We start from the raw sequence: 14,232 nt of genomic DNA on the forward strand, positions 1-14,232 counted from the left end.
AAAAAAAAAAGAAAAGAAAAGGGCCACTGTCCTCCAGACCCCAGAATGGTAGATCCACTGACAACTTGCACCACGTGCCTGGAAAAACTGCAGACACTCAATGCCAGCCCGTGAAAGCAGTCAAGAGAGGGGCTATACCCTGCAAAGCCACACAGGCAGAGCCGCCCAACATGACGGGAACCCTCCTCTTGCAACAGCGTGACTTGGATGTGAGACATGGAGTCAAAAGAGATCATTTTGGAGCTTTAAGATCTGACGGCCCTGTTGGATTTTGGACTTGCATGGGGCCTGTAGCCACTTTGTTTTGGCCAATTTCCCCTATTTGGAATGGGTATATTTGCCCAATGCCTGTACTCCAACTGTATCTAAGAAGTAACTAACTTGCTATGGATTTTATAGGCTCATAGGCAGAAGGGACTTGCCTTGTCTCAGATGAGACATTGTACTATGGACTTCTGAGTTAATGCTGAAATGAGTTAAGACTTTGGGGGACTGTTGGGAAGGCATGATTGGTTTTGAAATGTGAGGATATGAGATTTGGGAGGGGCTGGGGTGGAATGATATGGTTTGGCTGCCTCCCCACCCAAACCTCATCTTGAATTCCCATGAGCTTTGGGAGGGACCCGGTGGGAGGTAACTGAATCGTGGGGGCAGGTCTTTCCCATGCTGTTCTCGTGATAGTGAATAAGTCTCAAAAGATCTGATAGTTTTACAAAGAGGAGTTCCTCTGTACAAGCTCTCTCTCTGCCTGCCACCATCCATGTAAGACATGTCTTACTCCTCCTTGTGTTCTGCCATGATTGTAAGGCCTCCCCAGCCATGTGGAACCCTCTTTTCTTCTCAGTCTTGGGTATGTCTTTAACGGTAGTGTGAAAACGGACTAATACAGTTACAATGTGCCAATTAAAAAAATAAATTAAAAGTGAAAGAAATTCAGATATTTAATAGTAAAATAAAATTAGTTGGATATGCTGTAAAAGTCTTTTTAAATTTTTGACACGGCCTTCTACAGTGTCTGGCACAAAATTAGTATGGGTGACCATACTTCGAATTGAAAAATATTTCCAAGAATGGCTTAGATGCAGAAACTTGACTGAAAAAAATAAAATAATAAGAATAAATACTGTAATGATCTCATGTCTCTTAGATATCTTCCTACCTCTTCTATGCCAGATAAGGGGAAGGAAGGGATAGATTTCAGAATCTGCTCCTGCTCTACTTCAGGGATACAGCCAGAGAACAGCTCCAATGACTGTACCGGAGCCCTTTCTACTCAACTTCACAACTGACAAAAATGTCCAGATTGTAACAGGGAGTGGAGTGAGACTTCCTGTCAGTTCATATCTGGGAAGGTGAGAAGGCAAATATGAAAACGATTAACAAAAAAAAATTGCTTTGTTTGCTACACTAGGCAGATGTGAAATATGGTTTACGGTTTTACACACAGGCTTCACCAAGCCAACTAACAATGCATTATCTGTAAGAAAACAATATTCAACAACAGTGGTTCAAATCAGAGAAAGACTGGCATGGTATTTTTTGAAGCAGTATGGTTGTCAATCATCCTTTTTAAGTCACATGAGTTATTTGGTTTGGCAGATTACCATTGCTCCTTCCTAAAGGAGGAAGGTATTAGGGGAAAAATACCTCCTAAAGGAAGGTATAAAAAGAAGGATTTGGTATTTATAATAATATATGTGAAAAAGTATGTATTTCCCCCTGGAAAGCCCACTGGAATTGTAATGAAGCATTTGAATGGGTCTTCTGCTTCATCACAGCTGAGGCACGTGGCTAAGTTGTCTGGATGACAAGAATGCAGGGTTGCTGCATCACAGGGTAGCCCAAGGGAGAATGCAGGGACAGAATGACATTCGTCAGCAGAGAGGGCAAAGCTCTACAATAACCGAAAGGACATGGGGAATTGAATGGGATCAAGCAACTGAGAGAAAGGCCAGGGAGGCTAAAAGTCAAGTGCTGTAAGATAAATGGTTGCGGCCCAAAGGGCCTGGTGCTCTCCAGCAATAAATATACTTGAGGAAAGAGGACAGGCAGATAGAAAGGGTAAGTGAACAAAGTAATCAAGGGTAAGGAAGCTACTGAATGAAACAACTGTTCCCAAGAAAGCACTACAAGAAAGCAGAAGAAATTTATGAACTGTGAAAGAAGCAAATACAGAGGAGTCATTCTTGTTCTTCTGTTAAGCAACCATAAGCTTCAGAGAGCAACAAATTGCATGGATTTGGGGAACCAGAGATCAGTGCAGAACACAGAAGAGGTGCTGATAGGCAGAACAGGTAATTGATTAACACCAGATGAAACTCTGTTGGGAAATAAAAAATTAACGAGGGTAAATGAGTTCAGATGCCAAAGTAGGAGTAAATTTCCCTGGAGAGAAGGTGACCTTAGAAGGAAACAGGGTTGACCTTGAACAGGTGTCAGAAATTGCCACATCTGTGTAGTGGAAAGCATACAGGTGTTGGGAGTCCAGCTAGACATGAGTTCCAGTCTCAGTTCTCCTACCTACTTTTAATCTTATTTATTACATAACCTTGGGCTAAGCACTGAACATCTCTGAGCAATTTCCTCACCTACAAAGTTTGAGTTAGAAATCCTACAGTTACGGTGCTGCAAAGCCTCTACTATAATTACCTTACACTTACAGGAACCTTCTAGGGTTACTATACTACACTGTAGGTATAACCCTATAAGGTTAACCCTACTAGGTATAAGGTATTGTACTATAATGGGTACTCTGTAAATGGTAGCTATTATTGTTGTTTTAAGTCTGAACCGAATTTATAACCAGAGATGAACTGAGACAGGGGAGTTCTCAGAAATTCCTTCAGTTGGAGAGAGCTGACATCAAGAAAGTTGTAAAAGCTCTAACGGAACACATTCTAACATCACATATCTAAATATCAAGAAAAGCCAGGTGTGGTGACTCACACCTGTAATCCCAGCACTTTGGGAGACTGAGGCGGGTGGGTCATTTGCGGTCAGGAGTTTGAGACTAGCCTGGCAAACATGGTGAAACCTTATCCCTACTAACAATACAAAAATTAGCCAGACATGGTGGCATGTGCCTGTAATCCCAGCTACTCAGGAGGCTGAGGCAGGAGAATTGCTTGAACCCAGGAGGCGGAAGTTGCCGTGAGCCAAGGTTGCGCCACTGCACTCCAGACTGGGTGATAGAAAACAAGAACAAAAACAAAACAACAACCAAGAATGATACCTGAGCTCTACTTATACTGCTTTTCATTAAAAGAATTTTCTTTCTCTCTACAAAACTGCTTTAAAAAATCCATTGTGCTCTTCTGTGTTTTCCAAATTGTGTTTATCATTGAGCATGTATTCCTTTTATAATTAGGAAAAAGAACTTATTTTTAAAAGGTGGGGGTGAGACAGACAGACATGCTGTCTGCTGCTGCAAAAGAGCCTACATATCTGAAGTAAAGTATTAATAGCAGCAATGGAGTGAAGGTGATAAATCTGAGAAATGTTTACAAGGTATTTTTGGTATTCTCTACCAGGAATGTGTGAATGACATTGTGAGAACCACTGCCATAACATGGGCCTTGAGATTTACATTATTTTAATATAGTTTTTTAACGAAGAACAAAGTTTTAAGAACTCTAGCAATTTTACCTGATAAGGTCCTGAACTCGATTGTTAAAAGCATCACCTTGTGAGGGTTTGTTTTTCATTTCCTGTGTTGGTATTTTGGGGGTAGCTGGCTGGCAGTTTCCATCTGGTCGACTGGCAATCAGGCAGCCCAAAACCACAGCACTGACTTTGAGAAGTCCCGTTGTCAAGCCTTCAAAAACTTGTTTATTTGTATTTCTTCCCAAAATAGTATTATTTTCATCTGGAACATAAACCTAGATGAAAAAAAGTACAGTAAATATGTTTCAATAAAACCACCAAAAATGGGCAGAGATAGTTTACAACATTTCTGGAATCATAAGTAATTCTGACAATCTAAAATGTTCAAGAGTGTTGGCTCTGAAATCAGACTGCAAATTCAATTCTGAGCTTTACCCTCAGTACCTGATGTCCCTGGATAAGGTTACTATTTCAAAATTCCAATTTCTCATCTATAAAACAAGGATAACGAAAGTACCTGTATCATATAATTTTTGTGATTACTAAATGAGCTAATACATATAAAATGCTTAGAATATGCACAGGCACACAGTGAGTATTCAATACTTACTTAATAAATTATATTAAAAATTTAAATGAACTCGGAAAAACTGATAAAATGACAGCACTGTTTCTTATCACAGTGTATTAAAAAATATCTAACCTGAATTCCTATATCAGGATGAAATTTGCATTTCCTACTACAAAATGGCAAAACAGTTCTTTCCCTATATATAATGTCACACTCAGCTCTCTTTGTGTATAGTTTACAAGTAACGTGGTTGTTAAACGTTGGAGCTTGGACCATGGCTCTGCAGTATATGATCTGAGACAAGTTCCTTGCTTTCTGTATCTCCCTAGCTCCCAGGACAACTCTGAAATTCAACTAAGAAGATGAATGGGAAAATATTTGGTAAAATATTAAATTCCACAAATGTACTTACTTGGTGACAACCAGTCTTTGCCTCATTTTCACTATTTATCTGTATCAGTTCTACCAAAGATAGAGGCATAAATGATCACTTGGATCCAAAAGGGGATCCTTAGAAAAAACAAGCAACTTACTGGCCAGAACTAGTCACACAAGTCCACCCAACCACAAAGGGAGCCAGGAGTTGTCATCCTATCATGTACTTGGAAAGAGAGAAAGAATCAGAACATCTGGTAAATAGCACTATCGACTGCAGAGTAATAGTTATTGTTTTTTCTATTATGACTATGCAGACATTCACAGCTAATCTACTTAATATTTACCCGTTTGTCTAAAATTTTTGGTTTTACTGAGATAATCATTTTTCCCTATATGTTGAATTTCCTATTTATGTGTCATCAATTAATTGTCTATCTTTCTGGCCAAAATGAAATTTCCTCTCAAGTTCATCTACATCAGGGATTGCTGATTCTTTTTCCTTCTCCAAAGGAGACATTCTTCCTGAAATCTGCCACCCTCCTTCTCTAACCTAGACTGGTAGCTCTCTAGGCTTACTACACAGCTCTAGGTTAGATGCCCTTATTTCTTGGATCACGTCTTCCTTTTCTTTACATACAATTCTCTCATTTTGGTGTAGGGTCTGTTCCATCATCTTCCTAAGAAAGAGTGCACAGGAAGAAACATTTTGAGATTCTGCACGTTTAAAAATATCTTTTATTATCCTTACATTTTATCTACAGTTTGGCTGGATATAGGATTCTTGGTTGGAACCCATATCCTTTAAGTTCTGAAGGATTGCTCCATTGTTTTCCACTTCAAGCATGGCTGTTTAGAAGTCTCTAATTCCTAATACTTCAGTACACATCCGTAGAACTTTGAAACTCCAGAAACAGAATCTTCTTATGGCTGATTTCCTGTGCCTTGGTATAGATTTTATTTATTGTGTGAAAACTCAGTGGTCTTTTCAACTTGAAAGTTTTATGTTTCATTTCTGGGAAAATTTCTTGCATTATTTTTTTGCTAATTTCCTCCCACTTTCTCTGTTGGATTTTTTGTTTTGTTTTGTTTTGGAGACACAATCTTACTCTGTCATCCAGAAAGTAGTGCAATGGCACGATCTCACCTCTCTGCAACCTCTGCCTCCCGGGTTCAAGCGACTCTCCTGCCTCAGCTTCCCAAGTAGCTGGGATTACAGGTGTGTGCCACTACACCTGACTAATTTTTGTATTTTTAGTAGAGACGGGGTTTCACCATGTTGGCCAGGCTAGTCTTGAACTCCCGACTTCAGGTGATCTGCCCACCTTGGCCTCCCCAAATGCTGAGATTGCAGGCATGAGCCAATGCGCTTGGCCTTCTGATGGATTTTGAACCTAGACTGAGTTTCTAATTTAGAAAATATTTTTTCTCTTGTTTTTCATTGTTTTATGTTTTTTCCTACTTCTTTGGAGACTTCCTTAACTTATTTTCCAGTCTTACTTTTTTGTTTCATCAATTATATTTTAATATTTCAAGAGTTCTTTTTGGCTTTCTATATGTTTTGGTAGTGTCTTGTTTTTATTTCATGGATGCAATATCTTCTCATCTTTGTGAAATTAGACTTTTTAAAAGATTTTCTTTTGTTTCTTCCATGGTCTCTGTTTCATTTGAGGTTTTCCTGTATTTCAGGTTGGAGGCTTTCCTCAAATATGTATTAATCTTGGGCTTTTTGTTCATATTTAAGACTGATGAATGAATGTATCAGTGTATCACAATCTGGATCTAATCAATCAGAAGCTGAATACAAACTTCTGCATGAGGGGTTTCAATTTGGGTGATTAGGTTGAGACCACACTTTTTTCTGCTGGGGGATCCCAGCTTTTAATATTTATAAGTCTATTCTCCCGGGATAGTTAATTTCATGATATAGAATGAAATCTTATATCCTCCACAAACCTGGAGTGTATAACATGGTGCCCATTTTCAGAGGTTCACTGGAGAAGCGGGCTTAGTGTCTTACTGTTCTGAGAATGAGTTTTCTCACTTTGTTTTTGTATGGCTGTGCCTGGTGTCCCCATGTTCTATGTAACTTTGATTGAAACTGGTGTCTTTTCTGAGGGTTGGGCAATGACAGTCACTTGGCTATACATATAGTAGGTAGGTTCTAAGGCATCCGGGGCACCTAAACTGCCTTTTATTTAGACTTTCAACCAATTACCCTCTTTGCAGCCCCACTTGTGCCCTCATTTTCTGAGATAGCCAGTAACTCTAATTCTTGAGCCCTGCTGGGATTCTGTGGCACAAATTTTCTTCTGGCGTTCTGCTAATTTAGGCAACTGTCTTTCAATCATGTGCTTTCCAGATTGGGGGGAAAACAAACAAACAAAAAAAAACTTGCTTTCCTTTCCTTCCTGTGCTCTTTCTTTGAGGGTTTATGACTTTCATCTATTTACTAGAATATTAGTAAGGCCTCTCGACAGAGAGAATGTAATTTATGTGTTCAACTGGCCACATTCTAAAATTAACTCAATAAATCCTCTAAAACACAACTTTCTTTTTCTTTTACACACTACAGAAAGAACATGAGTAATACATTTCTAGGTAATGTCAGAGTTCTTCATTCATCACAAATTTTCATATTCCTTTTTCTCCAACAACCTTGTACTGTTTTTCATCATGAAGTATTTCAAATAAAACACTATGTACGCATATTGTACTTAGCAATCTTTCATTTATCTAGAAGTTTTTTTATCCAGTAACTGGGACTTTTAAAAATACAGTTGAGAGTCAACAGGAAATGAAAAAGACTTCTGAGATAATAAATGATGTCATTGCTCATCTAACATTTGAGTACCTAACACATACATAACCAAGGGAGCAGACTGATGCTTTGCTCATCCTCAGGCTTTTGTTCAGACCCTAAAGACTCTAATTTTACAAAACTAACAAGATGTGGTTTCTTGGTTTATAGAAACAGAAGGAATAATATAAAAGAGAAAAATGGGCCGGGCACAGTGGCTCACGCCTGTAATCCCAGCACTTTGGGAGGCCGAGGTGGGCGGATCACGAGGTCAGGACAGAGATCATCCTGGCCAACATGGTGAAACCATGTCTCTACTAAAAATACAAAAGTTAGCTGGGCATGGTGGTGCGTGCCTGTAATCCCAGCTACTTGGGAGGCTGAGGCAAGAGAATCGCTTGGACCTGGGAGTCGGTGGTTGCATTGAGCTGACATCATGCCACTGGACTCCAGCCTGGTGACAGAGAGAGACTCCATCTCACAGAAAAAAAAAAAAAAAATAGAGAAAAATGGTGACCATTTTACAGGTAGGCAGTAGCAAAATGTGATACTAGTTCTGGAAGAACAAGAAAAGACAGATATGAGAATACAAAAGGCATTGCGATCTGGGGACAGACTGAATCATCTTTATTTCCTATGAAATTAGGATTTACTACAAATCAGTGTTAACTGCTAATTCTCAAAATGACACCCTTAAGAGGTCAAGAAAAGGTTAAAATATGAGCCACACTTATGAGGGTAGTGGGCGAAGAATGAAAACTAATGTTTACTAAGTTTTCTACCAGGCCAGGTTCTTAATCATTTTCCTTATATTATCTCATTTAATTTTTACAGACTAGAAATCAAAGTTCAGAGACATCAAGCAACGTGTCCAAGTCTTACAACTACTGAATGGAAGAGCTGGGAGTTGAACCCAATCTGCTAAGACTCTAAAGCCCATGTGGTTTCCCTTACCCCACAGTGACTCCCTCCCATTGGGCATCTCTTTTACTGAGAGTTGTGTAGAAGCTATGTCTGGGGGAGGATGTGAAAATGGGTCATGGGCTAAAACACTTCCTTACTGATGTCTCTTCCATTCAAAAACTAGGGGTTTCACATGAGCTTTACTCTTGGCCAAAAGATTAAGAATATAGGCTAGGCGTGGTGGCTCACACCTGTAATCCCAGCACTTTGGGAGGCCAAGGCAGTGGATCACGAGGTCAGGGGTTCAAGACCACCCTGGCCAACATTGTGAAACCCTGTATCTACTAAAAATACAAAAAATTAGCCAGGCATGGTGGCAGGTGCCTGTAATTCCAGCTACTTGGGAGGCTGAGGCAGGAGAACTGCTTGAATCTGAGAGGCGGAGGTTGCAGTGAGCCGAGATTGTGCCATCGCACTCCAGCCTGGGTGACCGTGAGAGACTCTGTCTCAAAAAAAAAAATTAAGAATGTATTTATGGGCTGTTGGGATAGTTCTGGGTGAAACATACTAATCTCATTATTTAGAAACTGTAAATGGGGTTTGGGGACCATATGCTACCTCCTCGTCTGCTCCAAGAAAATAAGCTCAATGTAAAGCAAATCAGATATATAGTTTTACACTATTCTTATATTCTCTGCCTATAGCTGACTGGCAACTTTGGATTTTCTGTCTCACTGGGGGCTTTGTGCTTAATTTTACAAACACCATTTTGTCAGTTGCTCATAAAGTAAACACAAATGGAGAAACTTCTATAACAATCTAGCAGTTACACAAAGAATCCTTGTGGCCCCGCAGAAGGCAAATCTCCCTTGTCAGGTTTGCTGGACCAAATCCTAGGATCTCAGGCCCAGGTCTAAAGGCCTTTACTCTACTGAACGGTCCTACTTGCTCACCATGATCTCCTATTTTCCAACAGTCTCACTGAGTTTCACATCCAGTTCAAGCACCGAAACAAATTTTTTCATAGAAAATTTCATATTTTTCAAGTAGATTGGCCCTTTCATTGTTAAAAATAGTGTTTTTTTGCTTGCAACCTTTGGTAAAATATTTTTTGGTCTGTCTCAGAGGACATTTTATTCAAATGGTCCCAGAAATTCTCCTTGTCCCTTTGTATAGATTTTTCTTTTGCTGGGTTTAAGTTATTTTACAGGAATGTTGTAATAGAAAACCAATGCTTCATCTAGAAAAGAATTTCAAAACTGCCAGAATTAAGGTAAGGAGGGGCTCATCTTCAGTGAGACAAAATGATTTTTTTTTTTTTTAAAGATAGAGTCTTGCTCTGTCACCCAGGCTAGAGTGAAGTGGTGCAATCTCTGCTCACTGTATTCTCCACCTCCCTAGTTCAAGCAATTTTCATGCCTCCCAAGAAGCCGGCATTACAGGTGTGTGCCATCAGGCCCAGCTAATATTTTAGTAGAGATGGGGTTTCGTCATGTTTGTCTCAAGCTCCTGGCCTCAAGCAATCCGCCCACCTCAGCCTCCCAAAGACCTTCTAGTCTTAAAAATGAGATTTGACAAAAAGAAACTTTAAGAAGGTATCTATACTGTAAATGACATTTTATTCAAAGCAGTATACTGCCCTGCTGTCTTTCATGTAGTTGGGTATCATTGTTACTTGCCAGAGGTAAAATAGCTCACTTGTGAGCAGCCTGCTCTTTTGGGACACCTTTAATACATGAAATACACACTTATGTGAGTTCTGATATCTGCTTATAGAGCAACACTTGAGTTTGAACTTACTTTCAGCACAGCTGCTGGGCCAAGGGCGTGTCCTTTGGGCAAGGTGTGCAAGCAGCCTCCTCCCTTCCCCCACTCTGCTCTATTACACACCTGACTTACCTGAGTCTGGAACACATTCCATTCTGGGGTGGGTGGTCTGTGGAGGAGCAGGGGAAGGTTACCTTCCCAGCACGCATCAGTGTTTGTAACTACCACTTGCTGGTATGTACCAAGCCTGGCCTGGGAAAGAGAGCTATGTAGCTTCTGGTCCTTCTGAATCTCTCATCCCTCAGGCAGAAATCTAAAACCATGCTTTCTTTTCAAATGGATGAAAGGTATTTCCTTTAGAATATTTCTTTAGAATACCCTAGAGTGGTCATTATCCTACTCTTATTATACAGTGATTTCACGTACATAATCTTATTGCAAAACTTCCCATTCCCCTCAAAAGATATTTGACCTTTTAAAAATCTGTAGATATTTCATACAGTTTCAGATATAGAAAAAATCTTAGAATCAAATCTTTTCATTTTATCTTTGGGGAAACCAAGGTCCAGAGGAGAAAAAGACTTCCTTGAGGATACAGAAATCATCAGGGCTGGAACAGATACTGGTGCCGATTCTCTAAACTTATTCCAAAATGAAACCCAATGTTTATAGGACCAAGCCCTGAATCAAAATGTTTTCAGCAAAGTTAAATTAAAAGTCATTATAACTTTTAAAAGTCAAGCATGTATTCTTTTTTCCCATTGCCAAAGCGGTTTCAAATACTTTCAACATTCTTGTTTGCAATACAGAAAGATGCTTTTTATTAGTAACATAAATCTATTGTTCTGTAATGTGATTCCATGAGAGAAAATTAAATTAGTAATTACTGGTCATTCTGTATAACTACTTTTTTGTATTCTGAAGATAGGTTTACATATTTTCAAGCTGTACAGTGTATACAGAATGGTCAGAATATGAATTAGGTTCACTGAGAACCAATAAGAGATTGTTTAGAAAACTGTCAAGACAGTGTCAGAGTATAGAAAAAAAAGGCAAAAAATGTGCAAAGGCTCCAGCAGCAGACACAAGTTCTTACATTGTTGGCCTCATTTCCTATACCAAATGGTCATTAAACATGAAACAGTCTTTTTGCCATAGATATTTATAAAACGTGTATGCCCATGTTATATTATGCATAAAAACAGAACTGATGCTTGAAAATATAAAAGGAAATCACATAGAAGTGGCTAGTAGTTTTCCACTATTATCTTTTAAAATCCCCTCCCCCCCCCCTTTTTTTTTTTCAGACGGAGTCTCACTCTGTCGTCCAGGCAGGAGCGCAGTGGCACAATTTTGGCTCACTGCAAGCTCCGCCTCCTGGGTTCACGCCATTCCCCTGCCTCAGCCTCCCGAGTAGCTCGGACTACAAGCGACCGCCACCATGCCCGGCTAATTTTTTGTATTTTTAGTAGAGACGGGGTTTCCCCGTGTTAGCCAGGATGGTCTCGATCTCCTAACCTCATGATCCGTCCACCTCGGCCTCCCAAAGTGTCGGGATTACAGGCGCAAGCCACCGCGCCCAGCCTATTCTCCTTCTTTTTATGCCCCAAATAATGTTATGACAATATTAAAGACACTGCAATTAATCCTAAATATCATTACCTTTTCTAACGTATTTATGCCTTTGAGCCTATTTTAATGCAGCCAAAATCCTAACAAGATAAAATGTCAGCAAACTTTATAGTGTATGCCTTAGTGGTCACGATGCTTGCAAAACTCTTTGTTATACATGTTGAATCATATACTTCCTCTGCTCAACACATTCCCTGGTATCTCATTTCCTGCAAACTAAAAGCTCCAAATCTCATGATGCCCAAGGAAGTCCTTCTGATCTATCTTATACCTCCATTACTCTCCAAATTAATATACTCAGTCAGTCTGTCTCTTGCTCACATTCTGATATTTCCTCTGTCTGGAATGCCCTTCCCCCAGGTAACCTCATGACTAATTTCTCCGCTTCTTCTAGGTCTCTATTCACATGTCATCTTATCCATAAGTTGTGCCAGAGTATCCTATTTAAAGTAACATTTCTCTCCCGAAACCTATCTTCCCTTTCTTGCTTACTCAACTTTTTCTTCCAGTGCAATAGCTACCTCCTGACATACTGTACATTATTTCCTCTCTCTCTCAATCAGAATATAAGCTCTACAAGGGCAAGACTTTGTCTTGATCACTGCTACAATCCCAGTGCCTAGAACAACATGAGACATGTAGTAGATGTTCAATAAATATTTTTAAAATGCATGTAGACACTGATTTTCACTAAAAAATTCACCAAACCAATAACTGTGACATTTAGAAGGTCCAAGGTAAAGAGAAAACCAGCTTTAAATATATATATATATTTATATATACATATATACACACACACATATATATACATATATATATACACACACACATATATATATATATATATATATATAGTATTTAGTCATCCTGGGCAAAGCTGTAAAGTGAATTAAAGGAAGAAAGGAATTTTGAGCGCAAAACCCTTCTCTATGCAATATCCTATGTGTTCACCTCTTACTCCTGTTTCAGTTATTGCAGTCTATGAGAGGTATCTTTTCTTTTCTCCACCCCCTAAAATACGTTATGTGCCTCACTGTAATTCCCAAACACCTTGTACATGCTGTGCTTTACTGCAGCACTCGTTACACTACATTTTAAATGTCTCTTACTGGTTTTTTCTACTAAACTGTGAGCTACAATTTGTCTCTGTAGTTCCAATGCCTAAATATTTGTCCAATGAAAGAATGAGTAGGTTTTAGAGGCATTTACAAAGCAGCTTTGGTGTGTTGGGAGCACTTTCCTGGGAGGCCTGAGTCTCTCTCATTCTATCTTAGCCACTGCTACCAGCATGACTTGTGTGTATCCAGTTCCTTATGTATAAAATGAGGACATTCAGCCTTAAGCAGTATTTACTGAGAGTCCACCGTAAGATGGCAAGCTAGGTCCCTTTATATATATATATATCTCATTAAATGTTTATAGCTACCCTATAGTATATCTATTATTATGCCTTCTATGCAAATGAGAAAACAGAGGCTCACAAAGGTTAAGCAACTTACACAAGATCTTGAAGTCAGCAAATAATGGAGCAGCTTCTCAAATTCAAAACATCTGACTCAATGTTAGGTGATATACCCTAACACCATTGTATCTTTCCTGATATAAGGATGGACTTGTTAATCTCTGAGACTTCTTTTAAGTCGCAGATTCTATGATTCTGTAGGTCTTTATTTATGATCATTAAGTTATTCAAGTAATCTATCTGGAATACAGGCAAAACCCAGGAAATAATTTAAAAAACCAATGAAAAAGGTGGTGGGGGCATGTGTATTGATGCAAATGAGAGGACAGATAAACAGCGAAAGTTGGGGTAAAAAAATAACACCACCACCGAGGGAATCACCATCTAATAATAATGCTAGATGGCAGGCCTCGAAGAATGGAGAAAATCAGAGACTCCCAGAGTTGGAAAGCCCCAAGGTGATTATCTAGTTCATCCTCCTAAACAGTGCAGGGGTTCCTTAATACAAGAGATCTTCAAAACATTTGTGAAAAATGTGTATTCTGGAAAAACTATGCATGGATTTCAATTATTTCTGTACCAAAATAAACTTATACTAACTTGTTATAACATGTCTGATGAGGCTCTAGTTGGAGGCACAAAGAAAGATAAGACATCAATTTGAAAAGATCTCCTATAAGAGCAAGATGAATTCTGCTAACATTGAAGCAAGAACAAACATCAAATTTATGGTGAAGCTTGGGTGGAAGAATTGTGAAATCACTGGTATTTAACAAAAAGTTTATGGGGACAATGGCCCAAGGAAATCAGCAGTTTACAAATGGATAACTTGTTTAGGGACATGATGTTGAAGATGAAGCCTGCACCAGCAGACCATCCACATCAATTTATAAGGAAAGAATTCATTTTGTGCTCTAATTGAAGGTGACTGATGATTAACAGCAGAAACAACAGCTAAAGGAGGAACTAAATAACCAGAGCAAAGAAACTAAAAACCTTGAAAAAAGAATGGATGAATGGATAACTAGAATAATCAATGCAGAGAAGACCTTAAAAGAATTGATAGAGATGAAAACCATAACACGAGAACTACGTGACAAATGCACAAGCTTCAGTAAC

General features: G+C 39.1%; 1 protein-coding gene across 1 annotated transcript in view; it reads right to left on the bottom strand.

Moving 5' to 3' along the window:
• SCAPER (S-phase cyclin A-associated protein in the ER) overlaps positions 1-14,232 on the bottom strand; it is a 605,860-nt gene that overhangs the window by 99,860 nt on the left and 491,768 nt on the right. The window contains exon 26 of the mRNA XM_011982670.1: positions 3,646-3,878. Within this exon, the coding sequence (XP_011838060.1) occupies positions 3,646-3,878 (233 nt within the window). The remainder of the gene's footprint in view (positions 1-3,645; positions 3,879-14,232) is intronic.

Source organism: Mandrillus leucophaeus, unplaced genomic scaffold, assembly GCF_000951045.1.
Source record: "Mandrillus leucophaeus isolate KB7577 unplaced genomic scaffold, Mleu.le_1.0 Scaffold241, whole genome shotgun sequence".
Taxonomy (NCBI): Eukaryota; Metazoa; Chordata; class Mammalia; order Primates; family Cercopithecidae; genus Mandrillus; species Mandrillus leucophaeus.